Source organism: Trachemys scripta, chromosome 7 (assembly GCF_013100865.1).
Source record: "Trachemys scripta elegans isolate TJP31775 chromosome 7, CAS_Tse_1.0, whole genome shotgun sequence".
NCBI lineage: Eukaryota > Metazoa > Chordata > Testudines > Emydidae > Trachemys > Trachemys scripta.
This window is the reverse complement of record NC_048304.1, coordinates 38,820,321-38,840,368: the sequence shown is the minus strand read 5'-3', so window position 1 is coordinate 38,840,368 and position 20,048 is coordinate 38,820,321. Positions and strand designations below refer to the sequence as shown.

At 38.9% G+C, this 20,048-nt stretch overlaps 1 protein-coding gene across 5 annotated transcripts in view; it reads left to right on the top strand.

Annotated features, from left to right (window-relative positions):
- Window positions 1–2,291: 2,291 nt before the first annotated feature.
- The window catches only part of ATG7 (autophagy related 7), a 294,585-nt gene continuing 276,828 nt past the window's right edge, over window positions 2,292–20,048 (top strand). For 2 of the 5 annotated variants that reach the window (XM_034776088.1, XM_034776083.1), the window contains exons 1-6: window positions 6,304–6,384; window positions 6,949–7,144; window positions 7,468–7,522; window positions 9,424–9,541; window positions 12,731–12,808; window positions 17,130–17,246. In XM_034776088.1, the coding sequence (XP_034631979.1) occupies window positions 6,967–7,144; window positions 7,468–7,522; window positions 9,424–9,541; window positions 12,731–12,808; window positions 17,130–17,246 (546 nt within the window). In that variant the 5' untranslated portion in view covers window positions 6,304–6,384; window positions 6,949–6,966. Of the gene's footprint in view, window positions 2,373–6,268; window positions 6,385–6,466; window positions 6,573–6,945; window positions 7,145–7,467; window positions 7,523–9,423; window positions 9,542–12,730; window positions 12,809–17,129; window positions 17,247–20,048 lie in introns of those variants that run through there. The other 3 variants (XM_034776085.1, XM_034776084.1, XM_034776087.1) reach the window with 3 other exon arrangements.

Genomic DNA, 20,048 nt, shown 5'->3' with positions numbered 1-20,048 from the left:
CCCTGGGCTCCAGCTACCCCCAACCCCGGTACCTGCCCTTGTCCTGGCTATTCTGCTTGCTCAATAGGTATTGGAGGAACCCAGGTCCAGGCCTCTAGGTCTCAGCGTGCCCTCTAAGCCAGCAGGTGGCGATACAGAGTCAGGGTCTAACTTTTCTAGCACTGCTCTGAGTTCGGTCTAGGCTGGAGAAGCCAGGAGGAATTCTTCCCCATCACTTGAAGTAGCTATCTTTCAGAACTCACCTGCAGGTCTGAAAAGCTACCTCTGGCACAGCCAGTCCACAAACTGTCAAACTACATTTATTTTCAAATTAAAATGGTGTCTAAATCTTTTATAAAATCCAGGTTCAATAGAAATGTTTCCACTGTTAAAATGTCTTTAACAAAAATTAAATAACCAAACATAGCCATGCCAGGTTAGAGGCCCAAATCTTGCAGCAGTGAGAACTTGAATATGAGACTGGCATTGCTGAGTTTAGTGACAAGTTGAAAGAAATGAAAAAGTGACAACTTGATGTTCTTTCACGCTTAAAAACATTGGGTGTTACTAATAATAGATAAATACATTGGTTTATTTACAAAATCTGATTTTTAAGCTGAGTGTTTCTTATAGATGTACGATCTATCAGTGGTGTTCCTGTAAACACAGAAGACTTCAGCACATTGTCAAAATACTAGCTTTTTAACTGGAGAAGTGTTTGGATCATCTGGTGGCTGTAATCAAACATCTTTATTTGGTGAGTATGTAGTGGCTGGGAACTTAATTGAATTATGTCATGAATGTAGAAAAGGCCTTAAATAGGTAATTTTCCATTTTTCAGTATGTAATAGATTTCTGTGGAAAACTTCAGTTTGCATCTCTATTCGGTTTATAACTTATTAAAACTTTTCACAGTATTAATGCTGAAGGCCCTTTAGGCAAACTATTTGCATTTCTTTAAAAGAGGTTGTTAATAACATAAATCAAGGTGGAAAGGAATATCTTGCATAGGCTTTGTATGTTGCTTAAATGAATTACTTTCAATGTTATTGCTTGCACCATCCTATTAAATTGTATCCATCCGTATCTGGAGGAATAAGTACTAGAGCACAGATGTATTATTATTATTATTAGGCTGAGTAAACTAATATTTGCATATTACTGTAGAACATCTATAGGATGAGCCATTCTTAGACTGATTCAGCAAGGTACTTAACATGTGCCTAACTTCAAGCATAGGAATAGGCCTTTTTACTTCAAGTACCTTGCTGAATTGGAGTCTTAAGGAATTAAACCTGAATTTATTTTTTAAAAGTCTTGATATCTGGTTGCTTTATTTGGCATATTCTTAAAGTAAACTTTTTTGGGAAATTTCAGAGATGGTTTAATATTGTTTCTTTAAAAGAGTTTCCCGGTACTTGTATGCATCATCCACTAGATGTCTCTGTTCTGATATTTGCTGCACAGATATTCACAAATCACGAGTAATAGTGTTTGACATAAATATATGACATTAGCAAAATGTACATGTGTGGTAACCATGTGCCCAAGAAATATCTACGTTTTCAAAGGACGGGATAGACCAAAAAAAATCATATTCAGATAGACACTATGGTACAACATGCAAAATGAAGTAAAGCTGTCTTGATAGTGATAATTCCACAGTATGATAGAAAAGCCACAATCTGACAAAATTAGAATGTCTAAAATTAAGATATAGCTATAGATATATAGATATTAAACCTTGTTGTATAACAGTACATGATTTGAGACACTGTTAAATAAGACGCATCCACGCTACCGAAAAATCCAGCTGGCGCTAAAACCACATAAATGCAATGATGCAGTCCAATATGTGTTCACAAAGTTAACATAGTGTGGAGCACTATAAATAGACTGATGCAGCTTTCTCAATATGAAATGAAAAAATATCAAAACCAAATAGAAGGATGTCCTCAAAACTTACTAACAAATAAGGAAGAACAGTTGTAAAGAGTAAACTGTCTGCGCGCATATATGTGTATGAATGAGAGAGATTGTATACATACTCTGAACATAGTGTTTGAAATTTTGGCAGAAATCAAGTCTGATGCTGAATCTGATAATGGACCTCAATGGGCCAGCAGGGGATTGCATGATTTTCCAGGAAGATATGATTTAGTGTTACATCTTTGCTGTATTTAGAAATAATAGAATAACTGAGTGCATGATACAGACCGGAAAGACTGCATGAGACAGATGTTGCGCAAAGAAAAGTGTAGCTGTGGTTTTCTGAATCTAGCTCTGTTAGATTTCAGAAATTCTCCTGGAGAAGGAACTGCCTTTCCAGACCAGCTACTGAAGGGGAGAAGAACTTAGAATCTTACAAAAGCCTTCTGTTGCTGTCAGCACCCGTGAGTTTATGGGGGACACAAACTAGAAAATTGTTCAATCTGAACAAAGATGTGATATAGCAAAACTACAGAGCATCTCCTTGCAGTGTTATAGGGAGATGGTGTTGGACGAGGACCATCAACCTGTACATATAAATAAGTGGGAGTTTTGTGAAAAATCAGTGACACAATATGGTCTTGTGAGAATATATTGTATAATCAAAGACTCCTTTTTGGAAGAAAAAGAAAGAGAGTGTTTCTTAAACTTAGGGCCAGATTTTTAAAACTACTTAGGTGCCTAACTCCCATGGAAATCAACAGTGCTTGTATACTTTTAAGAATCTGCCCTTAATCTCTTAAAATTATTGCTATGTTTTCATTAAAAATATTTGTTTCAATTTAATTGGGGATCTAAAGATTTTTCTGTTTGGTATTTTGATTATAAGCCTTTTGCACTGTTGGTACACAACCTAAATGCAAGAGAGCTCAGAAAACTACTTAGAAAATAGTGAGGTATTAATTTGATGAAAGGAAGTTTTGATACAAAAAGATATGAATAAGTGCTTTTGAAAGTGACAGGATGATTGTGGCATTAGGAGTGCTGATGATTTTGAAATAAAAACAAATTCAGTTATCATGATTGTAAAGTAATTTCTGAGATTTGTAAAATACGTTTTTAAAAAAAGTAATCTCTATTTTATATCTTTCCTTTTATTTTGTGATTTCATTAACTTGTATTACAATGATTGTGTTTAATTTACCTAAACTGTTAAAGATGGAACACATAACTTAAAAGCCAACTACAAAAGCAGTTTCTCCTCCCTTGGTGTTCACACCTCAACTGCTAGAAGAGGACCTCATCCTCCCTGATTGAACTAAACTCATTATCTTTAGACTGATTCTTGCCTGCATAATTATACCTGCCTCTAGAAATTTCTACTACATGCATCTGACGAAGTGGGTATTCACCCACGAAAGCTAATGCTTCAATACATCTGTTAGTCTATAAAGTGCCACAGGACTCTGTCGCTTTTTACAGATCCAGACTAACATGGCTACCCCTCTGATACTTAAGGGTCCATGATATGAACACTTCTCAAGTTTTCTTTCTGTATCCCAGTTGGCTAATACAGAAAGAATTACCCTGCATTTATAAATTAGAAATGTCATATAGGGAGTAACCTTTATTAGTTCTGCTAAATTGTGCTTCAAGCAGTGCTGGTTCTTTACTGGGACTGAATATGATAATGCTACTTTTATTACAGAGATTATTCCACTGCAGTGGAATGGAAAAGAAAAAGGTCTCTGCTCTACCCCATGCCCACCCTCTTTTTTGAGTTCCTCCTCAACCCCTGTTTTGCTGCTGCTCATAGTTTTCCCATGTAGCAGCAAGGAAGTAAAACTCTCATTATTTTTACAGTTCAGTTGTTTTCACCAGAGTTCTGAGTAATAGCTGGAAGAGAGACCAGTGTCTAGTAAATTTCATTTTACTGCTTGGCAAATCTGTGAGCAGCAACAGAGGCACTCGCTGCCTGAAGACTCAGGAAGACAACATTATACCTGTTTACATTTGGTGTCTGGAAGGTCATGTTTCATAACCTTAAGGGCTGGCAACCTTTTTACATAAAAGCTTAAATTCTTCAGAAATTATGTGGCTTTGGCTCCTATTTTCAGCAGGGGAGGATGACCGTTTTCTAGTATTAGTATTGAGTGCATTTTTCAAGTCCTCTTTATAATGGAGAAAACTACAAATATAGTAATAAAGTGATATGCCTAGAAATGCTGTAAAAGCAGAAGAAAGAAAATTAGACCATAAAAGTACAATTTAGATGGGATCCAGATGGAAGTAGAGACTTAGAAGAACCCACAATACATCTGAAAATAGTGACTAACTGTGGAGGTGATATAAATGCAACAATTGGTCATAGGTAGAGCTAGCTGAAATTTTTCACACAAAACATTTTCCATTCAGAAAGTGTTGATTTTGACAATTTTCTGATTTTTCTAATCAGGAGAATGAAAATGAATATTTTCATTTCAAGTCAATATTTAAAAACAAAATTATGTTTTTCATTTCAACATTTACAATTCTAAACTGCTTGGAATTTTTAATTTGATACTTTTACTTTCCATTAAGATTTGTAATGGAAGCTAATTTGGAAATGTCCAAATTCCTTACAGCAGGAAGAAAATTCTGTTTCTTGACCAACTCTAGTCATAGGCAGTTAATGTTGCACAGTAGCTAGAAAGAACTGGAGGTGTGGGATAGCTGACTGCATTTAAAGTTTGTATGCAATGTTGTTGTAGCCATGTTGGTCCCTGGATATTAGAGATAAGGTGGGTGAGGTAACACTACCACACCCACTTTGTTTCAGCATTTAAAGGGACACTATCAATCTCAAAATTTCATTTCTGCCTGTAAATATTTTACATGCTCTTGTTACAAATATACCCTAAAATTACACTAACTGAAAGAGATTAGAGGAATAAAACAGATTTTTTTTGCAGTTTATTTACATTGTGCATTTAATAGTTTAGTTTACAATCATTTTCACTTTTAACTCTGTATAATCTGCTATCAGTTTCCCTTCTTCTTGATGTGGGGCTTTCGGGTTAAAACAAGGGAAAGATGTAAAAATAAGATGGTATGAGTGTAAAACCACAGACACTGGCGGAGGGGCTCAATGGGTGGCATACTACTTTATTTTTTGGTCTAGATTAGATTTCAGGTTGATACCCATCAGCAGGTTAAAGAGATGTCAGTTTTAAAAATTGATTGTTATAAGTACATTTCTTCACCTATGCTATATATACACCATGAGTGCAAATGAAAGCCCATTAAAAATCAAATTTACTTGTCATTATTTGAGCTCTTAGTTGAGAATATGCATTTCCTTCAGCTTGAAATATGAACGTTAATAAAGTCAGATCTACATTTCTTTTCTTCTAAAGATTGCTTCACTTTGAGGTTCTTAGTGCTGTAAACTTTGTTTCAGACTCGGGGAGGGATGTTTATTTGCTTACTAAGCATTGTTTTCAGGGAGATTAGTGTAAAATTCTGAAAACATTAGTGTTTTGCTTTTTTGAAAGTTCATTTTTACAAAATTTTAAGTTTGCGCCAAATGAAAGTGGATAAGGCCTTCTAAAATGTAAACCTCCCTGGTTGTATTGTATAACTCCAATTTGATAAGTCTTCCATTATAGCAGTCAGCAAAATATTTTTCAGAATAGATTGTTTTATTCACAAATGAATGAAGGGTGGACATTAAGCTTTTATTTCAGACTGGCTATTTGGAGGTTTTTCTAAATTAATTTCACTCATTTAAGACAAAATGCTGAAATACATTAATCCAAGATAGGGAGTGTTTCTCTCCCCCCCCCCCCAAATCAAATTTGTTTCAGAACTGGCTTTTTGGAAACACTTCACAGTTATGTTTATTATCAGGGTGGCTAAACTCTTTGAAGTGAAGTTGAGCGGGGCACTTCAGTTGCCTCAGGACTGCTGTGAGGTTGCAGGCTGGCTCTTTGCTTGCCTGATGATTTTAGCTCTTACTCCAGCTTCCCTTCTGGCACCCATCCCTTGGATTTGCTTTGCGCTGGACTCATCTCCAGCTGACTCTCTCATATTCACTCATGGTAACAGCAGAAGCAAATGGAAGAAAGGGGTTACTACTCGCAGGGGTGCTGAGCTGTGGATAACGGAAGGCCAGTTTAAATACGTTGGGCCGGCCCTACCTAAGATGGCGCCCTGGGCGACGCTGGGGTGGAGCTCGGCCGGGGGGCGGAGCGGGGGGGATGATGGCGGACCGAGGCTGGGGGCGGAGCGGAGGATGAGGGCGGACTGGGGCTGGGGGATGAGCTAGGCGGAGGCGGAGCGGGGGATGGTGGCCGAGGGGGGCTGGGGGAGGAGCTGGGCGGAGGCGGAGCGGGGGATGGTGGCCGAGGGAGGAGCTGGGGGAGGAGCTGGCGGACTCGGAGGTGGAGCGGTTGGAGGGGCCGGCGGCGCCGGGGATGGTGGCGGACTGCGGCTGAGGTGAACAGGGCTGGGGGGCGGAGCCGGGCTGGGGGTGTCTGTTATTCTGACACTTCGTAGAGCGAGCCGCCCACCCCCCTTCCCGTGCATGGTGCCCTGGATGGTCGCGCAGCCCCCCCCATAAGGCCGGCCCTGGCTACTGGGCCACATGTGATTGCTGGAGTGTGCTTTGGCCACCCTTGAATCTGGTGTTTATTAGGTTTAGTTAGACCAGTTTTGTCTTTGCTTCTCTCTGGCACTGAATTAGCATGTTGAAGAACAAAATGTTCCCGAAGAAGCGAGAACGTGATTTGCAGAAGGGATGTGTGTGTATATATGTGTGTGTATGTATATACACGCACATCCTTCTTCCGCAAATTAAGTCCTCGCTTCTTATAGACAGAGGGGGCTTGGCTAGTATACTAAAGGTTTTGACATTTTGTTTGTTTGTAAGTGGCATCTATAGGCTTTGAAAAACAAAACACTGTTAAAATAAACCTCCAAAAGCCAAAGCCAACCTAATTTGATCAGTAAGTAGCTATCAGGAATGACTCTTCTCACAGAACTTTTGTCTGTTTTTAACAGCTTTAATTGAATAAAACAATGGCAACTGCTGATAGTGAGACACACACTCCCCTGGAACCTAGAATCCCAAAGCTACAGTTTGTTCCCTTCACCAGTGCCTTGGATGCGGGATTCTGGCATGAGCTGACGCAGAAGAAACTTAATGAGTATAGATTAGATGAGACTCCGAAAAGTATCAAAGGCTACTACTATAATGGTAGGTAGAAACTGAACTTTTATTAGGCATACCAGCTTTTCTCCTGTTGTCTTTTGTTTAATTATATTTCTGTTATAAGAATTTCTACTACATATACAAAATATTCCACAGTCGTAATAAGGGATAGAAAAAAGATCACATGAGTTGTATTTGGATATAAAATCTGTGACTATATGAAAAACTAGAGATTCTTATCCTATTCACATTTACTTCAAAGGGAACAGGATTGGACTCTTGATTCAGGAAACTATATTTGGCCTGTTGTTTTTATTGTGACATAGTTGCTGCTGCTGCTATTTAAAAGAAACTTTGTTTTTGTCCAGGTGATCCTTTTGGTCTACCAGCTCGTTTAACATTGGAGTTTAGTGCCTTTGATGTGTAAGTATTTTGTGTGATTTTGAAGTTTAAAAAAAAATGGTGGATAACGATATAGTTACACTTAATTGACAAATCATTTATGAATATGCTTGGTGTGCATCTTCTAAGAGTATTAGCAGAATTTTAATGAGGATCTATCCACATTTTGATATCTCAATGTGATTTTCATAATTGTCCTCACTAATGACTTTGAAAAGATAGGTTTCAGAGTGGTAGCCGTGTTAGTCTGTATCTGTAAAAACAATGAGGCGTCCTTGTGGCACCTTAGAGACTAACAAATTTATTTGGGCATAAGCTTTTGTGGGATAGAGCTACCACTGGAATTATTTGCCTGCAGGAGATTGTAAATGTCACATTGAAACGCAACAAAATCATCTCAGAAAACACCGTTTAACATCGGGAACTGAAGAAAATTGTGAAAAACAAAAATTGTATGTAACTTGATATCAGGGCTATTTTAATGTTCTGGTGGCAATATTACAACAACCAAGTGTTCACTTACGCAGTGAGAAAGAATTCCACTGCGGGAATTACTGGGTGGAAGAATTCTCTGACCTGTCTTATGCAGGAATTCAGACTACATGATCAAAATGGTCTCTTCTGACTTTAGATTTTGTGGAAGTTGCATGTCCTGTATATTTATAATGTACCTTTTCTGATAATCACTAAGGCCTTGGTCTTGCAAACACTGCAGACTCATGGAAGTCCTTGAACTACTCACACCCATTGAATAAAGCAAATATATAAGTATTTGCAGTATTGCAGCCTAATTTACTAAACTACATATTCTACCAGTAAAGAAATGGAATAAAACACACTAATATCTATAAGGAGCATTGTCTAGTTAATGTTGCTATAGGTAACAAAACTTTTGGATTTTCTGACTTTAACTGTTCAACATTAGTACTGTGTTTTATGTTCACTTTGGGATGTCTTTGTTTTTAACTTATCACTTTTAACTGAATCACCTTTTTTTTTATTTAAAAGAAAAAAAATATTTAAAAAAAAAAGTATTTATCTCAGAGGTTCCCCAAGAGAGACTGCACTGAAAATCATAGTGCTCATGAAAAATTTACATTATGATTTGACATTTGAACCTCCCTGCACCTTCTAGAGACAATAAGCGATTAACTGCAAGGATGTGGAAAATGCAGTAGGCAAGGAATGTCTTGCAGGCTTTTATGAATAATAGTAGTAATTTTATTTAAAAAGACCATCAGTGAGCAGTACACTTAAGCAGGTGCTTAAGCTGATTCCCATTCGATAAAGCAGTAAAGCACGTGCTTTGCTGAATCAGGGGCAAAGCATCTCCACTTCTATTAGGGGTCTGAAGTACAGGACAAAAACTTCTAAATTAAATTTAAACACTATAAACAATATTTGGGGAAAACCCAGAGGACTCAGCAGTAATTATACATAAAAACACCTCCTTAAAAGGCAGAATTCTCATACGCTTTTGAACAGTTGGGAGGATGCCATTGAGGCAGGTCAAACTCTACACATGAGATTGTCTATCTTCATAATCTTTGTTAGAAGCATAAAACTAATATTTTCCAGCTCTTTCCTATCTCCAATTCCACAGCAGCATTTGTCATTGTGTCGTGAGGTGTGCTCTGCATTTCTAAGCCTTCAGTTGATCAAATCATCCTAATAATTAACTGAGTTGCATGTCTAATTTGCCCATGAATGCAAGAGCATTTTTGTAACTGCCTGCAAACGTTCTGAGTGGAACTATCCTTGACTCGCCTTCTGCCTCATTGTGATGTATAGAGTCACCACTCTGCTTGGAAAACTCTGCATCATTGGGGCTTAATGTGAGAGTTCCCATTGGTTGCTGTTAATGAAAGTTCTGGAAAAAATGCTAGTATGTGGTTCCACGAGTGTCCTTGTCTCCTGTCTAGGAATGCTGCCACCCCGGCACACTGCTGTCCTGCTGTCGGAACATTATATAACACCAACACTTTTGAATCTTTCAAATCCTGTGATAAGAAGTCACTTTTGGAAAAAGCAGCAAATGAGGTGAGGTTAACAATTAAATACATTTACAGAGAAAACAGGATTTGGGGAAAGCTAGTGAACTACTTTGCAGTTTGAGTCCCAGGCAATGGAGAGACTATCATCCTCCACTGACCCATCTAACCCCGGCTTTGGGATACAGTTGCTTTTGGAGGAGGCAGTTTGGTATCTTCTGCTTGCTTCTGATCACCTCTGGACAGCAGCAGTTAGATGATGATGCTCAGTAACCTCCATGCTGAGTCCTGCCTCTCATCTGTCTAAGCAGCGCTCTTGGACTTGCCCAGTTACTTGCATTCCAGGGAGCATTGCTTTTGTGAAACCCAGAAATCAGCTCCTGCTTGCTTTTGGGATTCAGATTATCACAGTGCACTCTGGGGCGTAAGTAATGAAGACTGAGGAGATGCAACAGCAAAGAGGTTATTCAACCTGACCTTCAGCTGGTTCCACTGGAGGAGAGGAGGTACATTGTCTGCTCCTTGAAGAGAACTTGTATGAGAAGTTACTAAATAAAGTGAAGTGGCTGAGAGAGACTTACACACTTAAAAAAAAATTGTTTGAATTTACTTATTATGCTCATCCCTAGATTCCCTAATTAGGTTGCCCTAGGTCAGGATAATAGAGTTTTTACCCATCTTCTCATTCAAACTCATTAATTATTTTCCCTCTTGTTGTGACCTAGTGCTCCTTTGCCATGTGATGGTTATGATGCAGTAATCTTGATGATGCCTCTTAAAGAGAAGTAGAGAAGTCAAAAAATGTAACCTATCCTAGACTTTTTCTTTGTGTGTGGTGTGTGTCTCTCTCTCTCTCTCGTACGTGCGTATGGCATCTGCAGAGCAACATTCTGTAGATAAAGTTGTAAGTCCATAAACCATTTCAAGGCCTCCTCTGTCTTGTGGATATCATTCAGTTCACCTCTGAATCCATATTTGGGGGACTCCATTATGATGTGTTTGATGGTTTGGATGTTCTCGCTGTAGTTGCACGAAGGGGAGTCCTTTGATTTTCCACTTGTGCATCAGGTAGCCTCATTTTCCATGGTTCGTTCAGATGCGTTTCAATGTGGTCCAAAGTCTGTGTGGCAGGTCAAAACTGGGAGGGTTGCTAGTTGGGTCAATAATGTGCAAATTACCCAAGAATGACTCTTGAAGGGCTGACTCCAGCCTCCTTTCCTCCTCCCCCACTTCTTTTGCTTTTTCCTCCTGGATTCAGAGACATGAGGTGATCACGTGTGGTCCATAGTGGTTTTCAGGCATGGTTGGGGTATGTTAACCGTAACCTGGTGGATGGGAAGTTCTGGGGAGCCTTCGGCGGGTTTTTGTGCTGTGGCTATATCTCAATGGATAGCTGGAGGTTCAATGTTTGCTAATACAGAAAGCCATGTTTAGTGACCCCTTGATACTGAAAATCCTGTCAGCCCTCTAAACAAGGGCTGCAGTACTGTTTATAATCCCAACTCTTTGTCCCACAAACATCATATTCAGCAGACTGGTGTAGCCTTCTATTTTATTTAAAGTGAATTTAGTAATGTTGTATTACACTTCTGAGGATTTGACTCTAGTTGCTAAAGTTTCAAGCTCAACAGAATGAAAGTCACCTCTGCTACTTGTTTCTGATTTAGAGCTTCTAGGAACACATGAAGACCAAGGAAATAACACACACATTCACAAGTAAAACGTCTATTCTGCCTTATACGTTTTATTAAAGTCACAAGCAAAGTTATGATTATCCAAGCATATATAAATCCTACAAACAATCATGCACAAGTAACAAATATAGTCATACTCACATCCTCAAAGATATTTTTAGAGTCTGATGGATTCCTCACCAATTGATAATCAGTGAAGGAATGTTTCCTGCTGGAGTTTTCACGAAGGTAACTCATTTTATTCAATTAGGGGAGCCCTCTTTTATCATGTGAATCTGACTATATCTAACACTCTGCATGTGCACAAAGGCGTCAACCCTCTTTTCCCTTATCTGTATTGTGCCCCCAAGAATATTGGAGTGTCCCATTTTTCATAGGTTTTAGTTCCTTTTATTCTTCTTAGAATCTATGCACATGTACCTTGTGGTCAGGACACTTGTTGGAAAAATGTTACAGTAAGGTATCTCTTGATTTCGAACAGTACATCAAGGTCAATTTTTTTTCATCATCTGTTGACACATCTTTCTCTTGAACTTGTGGCATAGGGTCACTCTTTGGTCACTTACTTATGTCAAGCATTTCTTAAGCTTATGTAAAGCCTAGTATTGCTAAGCTGACATTTTACAGTGCTCAGCCTGTAGGCCTTTTGTTTCAGTTCTGCTTTACTTAGAAACCTAATGCATACTTTTCACTTCTAAATACTTCTCAATCTCATACTTATATGAACCTACAATTTAAATCTATTTAGCATACCATGATTATATATAGACATTGTATATGAGTTTAATCATAACATCACACACTATACAACAAATGAATGCAAAAATGAACTAATTGGCTACATTTGGGTTTGTTTCTAACTGTGCATAGCATGCCATCTGTCTGCACTTCTAGACTTTTTCGTATTTGTGATCCTGCCACTGGGATTTTTGTCAGTTTCAATACCCTACATATCGCAAGTATGAGAGATCTAGGAGAACAAACCAACCCAATGCTGCTGTGTTGGTTATGGTTCATCCATGTGAGGGGCTGTTGCTGTAGGAAAAACATATTAATTGTTATCATTTTTATGTGTAACTTTGTAAAACCTTCAAAATTTAAGCCTAGATGTCTGCTGATATAGGTTTTGTCTGTCATATGGGAGATGTAGTTCTGGATGAGCTCTGTGCTTCTGATCCTTACCTAGCAGAATGAAAGTGAAATGTAAAGCCTATAATAGTAGAACTGTCATTTGTAATTCCCAAGACCTCAGGACAAACCAGAGCTTTGTTGAAATGCCTGCTTCTGGGGTGAGCATTTATTAGAGCATGGGCTGAATTAAGTAGGGCAAAATCATACCTAAATTACTGAGTCTATTACTTAATCCTGCCTTGGCACAAGGAGATGGAGTAGATGATCTCTTGAAGCCCTTCTAGCCCTACATGTCTTGTCTATGATTAGTTTGAGCTTTTAACATATATGGAAGAAGGAAAGATGAATGAACCTCTCCGTATGCTTTTTAAAATTTATTTATTTATTTATGTATGTATTTTGTCCACTGACAGATATGGGAGACAATAAAATCGGGGACTGCCCTTGAAAACCCCATGCTCTTGAACAAATTCCTGCTTCTGACTTTTGCAGTAAGTAATGCAATTTATTCCATACTCTGAATAGTGAAACAAAAATAATAATGAACCATGTCAGTGAAAAATAATAATATACCTACTGTAGTTACCAGACTGCATTTCGTACATGCATGTGCTTCTCTACAAATATAAAGGTTCGTGGATTCCATATATAAAAATAAATAATGCCAATTAAACTCCTGGGTCAAGTGAGGACAATAAAAGTCAAGACTGATCAAAGAACCTGCAGGCTTGATTCACTTATTCCCTGAGCAATACGTTTGCTGGAGAGATAGTAAGGTGAGAATAAGAGCTAAAAGAATATTGCTCAACTCTTTCATCACAGGGGTACAAACACTCCTATCACAGTATAGCTCATTCAGTCAAGGCGCCGACTTTCCAAAGTTCCGGGGGATGCTTGACCCCCAGCTCTGACCCGGGCCCTGCCCCCACTCCATCTCTTCCCCCAAGATCCCACTCCCACCCTTCCTCTTCACGCCCCTGCTTGACCCCCCCGCTCCCCTGAGTGTGCCGCGTCCTCGCTTCTCCCCACCAGAGCCTCCTGTGTGCCGTGAAACAGCTGTTAGTGGCGAGAGGGGGAAGTGGGGAGGGAGAGGGAGGCGCTGTTTTGCAGGGCCCGCTGATGGACAGGAGGCACTGGGGGAGGTTGGGGGGAGCTGACAGGCGGGCTACCAGTGGGTGCTCAGCACCCACCATTTTTTTTCCCCATGGGTGCTCCAGCCCCAGAGCACCCACGGAGTTGGTGCTGATGCATTTGGTTGAATAGTGCATAACAACAGTTTATATTCTTATTTTGCCTTTCAACCCAAAGTGATTCACAACCCACATACAAACACAAACTTTGTTTAGTAACAGTGAAGGTTGCATTAGAACACCCAAAGCACCCACCGTAGCCTACAGTACTGCAAAAATACATAATGCTCCAACAAATAATGAAAAGCAATACCCACCCTAACTTCATCCAGCCTGCACTTGCAAAACCTTAATGGCCATCTCCTACTCTCTTGCATCAACAGGTGGGCATGTTTGACTGTCCCACAGACCATTAATTTAGAAAGGTCTTCTGATTCAACATTGCTCAGGTCCAACAAATTAAAAGTTTTAACGAACATTGGCCTGGAAAACACATACTAAAGAATTACATGCACTACACCTTAGACTGCTTTAAATATAAAATCAAAGGCTTTTGAAAAAAAGGTAGGACAGTCCAGAATTTTTTTTATCACATGGTGGTTTTTGGAATAGATTTAACTAAACTCTGGATGATTTTTCCCTTCTCTTTTCTCGCCATTCTTGCCTTCAGAGTACCACAAAACATTAATTTACCAGCTACACTAAGGATTTCAAGTTAATTCTACAATTCAAAACACACAATTTTTAAATAACTTTGTCATTGCTGCCACAATTTAAAATTCTGGCACAACCTTAACTATGGTGTAACTTTTGTGACACCACAGTGCAGAACTGAAATGTAGCCACCGTTGGGGTCAAAAGCAGCTGTTTGATGCATGGTACACTGCACAGTAATGGAAAATGTTGATTAAGAGCAGCAGGCCAAAACTCTACACCTAAAGCAATAAACAGGAAATTATTCTTGTTGTCCGTTCAAAGCGGACAGAACCTTTTTGCAAATTGGACCAGGGTTTACACAAAGTAAGTTTCATGATACTCCATTTATCTACCTTTTGAAGGGTGAGTTGATCTGATGGAAATTGAATGTTTCATTGCAAGTATCCTATGTGTTGCGATGTTTAGATGACTAAACAAAGCCTCCATCACTAAGTTGGGTACAAATGTTTGTCTTCTGTGGTAGAGGAAGATGAGAAAAAATGGTTGTAATTATAAATGTAGGTTGATGTTTTCAAAGCCAACTAAGTCTTAGCCATGCAACTCCATTGAAGATAATGGGAGCGGTGTTCCTAAATCCTCTAGACTGCTCTGAAAATCTCAACCAAGTATTTCTAACAGTTCCAGTTAGCCCTATATGTCAGGGTTATGTTTACTGCTTGCTGCACCTTCTCCTTGCCTTTTATCTGCTTTCTCTCATGTAACTAACTAAGCATGTGCAAATACACCACTCCTGAAAACATATACACATGCACTGAATTTAAAGAATAGATATAGTCCTACTGAAGTTAGACCTGTGTGCATGTTTTTGCAAGATTAGGGCCATAGTTTCCTTTATTTTATAACTATTAAAAATATGTGGGTGTATTTCTCAAATTACAAGCACATACATTCTAAAATGTCAGGCTGCCTGTGTTTCATTGGTCTTCAAGGAATTTTCTTCACTATAGCTTAAAAATAGAAGTGTTGTAATACTTAATTTTTAAGTCTGATACTTTTATCTTCCATATATTTGGCATAGCTCAAAAAGAGATTATTTTATGTTAGGACCTTTCCTCATATGAAAAAAATATTCAAAATATCGCTATCAATTAAATGTCATGAGAAGTTAATGTATTAAACTGTTCTTTCTGATGAAAAGATTACAAATTCCCAATATAAAAGCTGAATTGTGTGGTTAATCAAGTTTCCATATACTTTGTGTATATATGTGTGTGTGTGAGAGAGAGAATGGATCTGTGTGGGGATTTCTCTGTATCAATATATAATAATCTCTTAATTTACTGTAGATGCCACTGCATAGATTACAGAAAACCATGACCTTTTTAATAAAGATATTCTAGAGCACAAATTATTTGATCTTTTAAAGATCAGGTCAAATTAAAACTGTGCAGAGATAATGATCTCATAAACGGTGCTTGCTTTCACTTAATGCCTGTCTGTGCTATAAGGGAATATTTAAATAAGGAAAAGTTCACCATGTTTAATCATGACAACTGTTTGTACAGAGTTGTTACTTCTGACAGCCATAGGTAAAAAATGAGGGCATGCAGACTCAGATGTTTTGGTCATGTAAAGCGCAGTCCTGGCAACTATGTCGGTAAGAGAGACCAACAGATCAAGATGGAAGGAAAAAGACAGAGAAGCCAACCCAAGAAAAAGTGGTGGGATGTCATGAAGGAAGACATGTTAGCATGTGGTGTGATAGAAGATATGGCATTGAACAGAGCACCTTAGTGGGAGAGGGCTTGTTGAGTGGACCCCAGTTGATGGGATTAACATGAAGAAGGAGAGATAAAAGTTAAGAGGTAAATCTAGGGTGATTTCTAACTGGGCTGTACTCCACATTGGTCACACATTTGTGGTGACCATTTTAAAAGCTTTCATCCATCTGGTCTATTTAAATAAAAAAAATTAACTATATGTATGATAATGTGGCATATTTAAAACAATTTCAAACTTTCTTTTTTCAAAAATAGAAGCAACAGATGAGTACATCACCATAAAAGACAGTTGGTATCCTATAAGAATACGCAAAACTGATTTGTGCAGCTTTATAGTTTAACTGCATTATGGTGCTGTCCAATAAAATCGGTTTAACAGTAGAAGTGGAGTAAGTTATGTCTAGTGCAGGGATTCTGAAATATTTTATGGTGTCTCTCTTGGAGACAACCTCTCCTTCCATTCTTGATTGTATGGAAATCCTTACACTACATATATTTGGCAATCGTAGCAATTGTTTACATTGAAAAGTAATGTTAGGATGTTATTTCTTATATGTCTGGCTGTATTTTAATGCAATTTAGTAACGAGAAAGAAAGAGAGCCAGCCTCATGTGACCAACCATCTATCCATAGACCACCAGCAACTGCTTCACAAACTTGCAGCAGTCCATGGAACACAGATTGGGGAACCTCTGATGCAGCGGTTCTCAACCAGCGTTCCATGGGCTGCATGTGGGCCAATTAGCACACTGCTGTGGCCCAGCTCAGCTGTGTGCTAAAGGCTGGCCTGCGTGGCAAGGTCCACGTTCCCGGCTGCTCGGCACGGTGTCCAGGCTGCCGTGGCGGGTTTGGGACTGCCGGCCCACCCCGCGTGGTGTGCGTCTCAGGTCTTATTGCAAAATTCCATGAGGCCCCTTGGGGTCTGGGGCTGCATTGCTATATTTGCCAAGAAATTAAAAAATATATTTAATAATAAAAAATGGAATTAACTCAGTTTCCTATTGTGTAATTCTTTAACACAGTTCTCATGGTCCCCTAGTCTGCAAAATACTTACACACATTCTTAAGTTTACTCCCATGGGACTGCTCACATGAGCAAAGTTAAACACCTGCTTAAGTGTTTGCAGGATCATGGCCATAGCTGTAATTCGAAGTGCTATAATCACTCAGTTTTTAAGTGGCTAGTTGGATTAGTAATTATTTGTCTTCTAACATGTGCATATATATATATTTTTTCCCCCTAGGATTTAAAAAAGTATCGCTTCTATTACTGGTTTTGCTATCCTGCTCTCTGCTTCCCTGATGGTATACCTATTGTTCAGCAGGCAGTCTGCCTAGGTGAAAGATTCTCTCCAACTCAGGTACTCAGACACCAACTGTCAAATCTTTAGTAGAGATCATTCTTTCTTGTTGCCTGTAAAACTACATATTTTGTCCTTGAACTTGCTGAGTTTTAACTAGAGCAGCTAGTTTATTCAAGTTTCTGATTTTACACTTTTATTTCTTTTTTACTTCATAAAATTCTTATTTTGATGTTTTATTGCCTCTTGCAACAATCCAGTTAGCCGAAGAGGCTGAGTATAAATCATGACTGGGCTCATTTTAGCATCTTTGGACAGAATATTGAATGTACAAAAGATTTTTAAGCATTTCATAGGCAGCGTGGTCTGGGAGAGTAGGTTGTTAATAGAACTGATCAGGAAATAGTTTTCCCATCTTATGAGAATTTTTGAGATTCTGGAAAAGTTCCCCAAACCAACCTAGAAATACAAAAATGTATTAGATCAAGTCAGTTGAAACATGTTGATGATTTTGAAGTATTTTGTTTCAATTTTGACCATTTTTAAACATTTTTGTACTTTTTTACTACAAATTAACATAAAATTCTAAACAAGAAGTTGTTCAGAATCAAAAAATGGTTTTGAAAATGTCAAAACGGCAATTTAAAAAAAAAATTCAATTTTTTTTTAAATAGGCAGTTCATTGAAACCGATGTTTTTCCACAGTGGTTTTGGTTTATACAGATTTGGCATTTTCCAATGAAAATATGTTTCATCAAAAAATTCCTAATTAGCTCTAGTTGTTAGCCTGGGAATACTGAGCCTGGGGAGGGGCTTGCTCAGCCTTCGGAGAAATTTATTCTGCTCTCTCACCCTTTTGTGTGTCTTGTTTATTGAAAATATTAAACTCTTCAGGGCAGTGAATATTTGTGTTTGCCCGCTACCTAGCATAATGGGGCATGTCTGGGTACTACTGCAATACAAATAATATATATTAATAACTTTTGGGTCTAGAGAACATCATGGCTGGCCTGGAAAGAAGAAGAAGAAGGTTGAGGGTATGGTGGATGATCCTTTATCTGACAGAAAAGGAGGCTGGTGTGATAGCAAGATTCTGTCATCAGCAGAAACATTTGACTGATGAACTAGAGGTCAGACTTCAGAAAAGAAGGAGGTAGCAAAGAAAAAGCTGTTGGACTGTATCAGAAAGTGTAGACTTGCAGAGGAAAGTCCTGAGGAAAACAGTTTAGAAAATAGGGTGACTATTTGGCAACAGCTTCCGGCTTTTTGGTTAGAAACTGAAAATTCACAGGAATCCAATTATTTAATAACATTGATTTTAAATCAGTTTTCTTTACAGTTATGTCTTTAATAACTGTTTAGCTTTTGAATTTGAAACAATTATTTTACTATTCTGACTAAAATGATTGTAGATGGAGCATCTTATAGTGAAAGCTGTGAGTCACTAATGAAGATTGACATTATAGGAGCGTATTGAGGATATCATAAGCCCTTTGTACTAAAAAAGGTCTTAACTGAATTTGGTAAATTGAACATGTATTTTTAAATGGTACTGTTTCATCTCTGTGCGTGGACTGTGATGGAGCCTTTTTCATTGATGGCTCAAGGTGGCACCTTTCAATTTTTTTCTTTTGACTGAAAATATGGTGATGGATGATCTAAAGCAGTGGTTCTCAAACTTATTTGATCGAGCCCCCCTTTTTTATGTCTGTAGTCATTTACGCCTCCTCTCCCCCAAGTACGTATACCTCCACCTAGCTCTGAAGGCAGAGCGGAGAGCAGTGGCTGCTGGCTGGGTGCCCAGTTCCAAAGGCAGCGCCACGCCAGCAGCAGCACAGAAGTAAGAGTGGCAATGTGAAAAGTGATATTCATCAATATCACTTTTCACAGCAGACTTAGTGCCCCATTGCCACCCTTACTTCTGTGCTGCTGCCTCTCCAGGGCTGATAGCCAGAGCCCTGCCTCCTCCAGGTGCGGGGTGGGAAGGAGAGCCTGAGCCTGGGGTTGCCTCCAGCTGTTGGGGAGGGGAGGAGAGCCTGAGCCCAGGTGGCAGGCTCTGGCTATCAGTCCCAGTGCGGTGGGGCTTCAGCTTTTCCCTTTATCCTGACTTCCCGGGTGTACACGGCTGTTCTGTGAAAGCGCCAGCCACCTGAGGCTGACAGCCAGAGCTCTTAACCAAAAAAACCCACACAGCTCACACCTCCCTTGTCACATTCCCACACTTCTGTTGGGAGGCCCGCCCCATTGTTTGAGAACTGCTGGTATAAAGCATTCTCATTGGAAATAAATCATCATAATCATTCTTCTAGGTTAGGAAAATGTTGGTTTAAAATATATGCCTGGATTATTTGTAGAAGTACTGTAAAAAAATGTTAACACATGATTGTTCAGGGAAGACGGGAACTAAGTTATGAGACAGAGAGAAAGTAGGAACTCCTGAGGGGAGAATGAGTCTGTTTATTCTGTGCTACAAAGGTAAAAAGAAATTGTAGAGTTACTCAGCTGTACCCTTTGTTTTAATTGGAGTGAGTGAGCTACACAGCGAATTTTATCATCTAACAGTGGAATACAATTAAAATACACCTCTAGAAATGGTTTAGATGTATTCTTGCAGGAATGTTCTAGGTGGTTACTAATGAGTATTAGAAGAATCAGTTACCTTTACTGTAGCAATTTGGATAATAACAATTGTTGTATGCAGTGTTGTTGTAGCCGACTTGGTCCCAGGATATTAGAGAGACAGGGTGGGTAAGGTAGTATCTTTTATTGGTCACGCTGTTGTTGGTGAAAGAGACGAGCTTTGGAGCTACAGCTTCTCTCTCTCGCCAACAGCAGTTGGTCCATAAAAGTTATTGCCTCAAC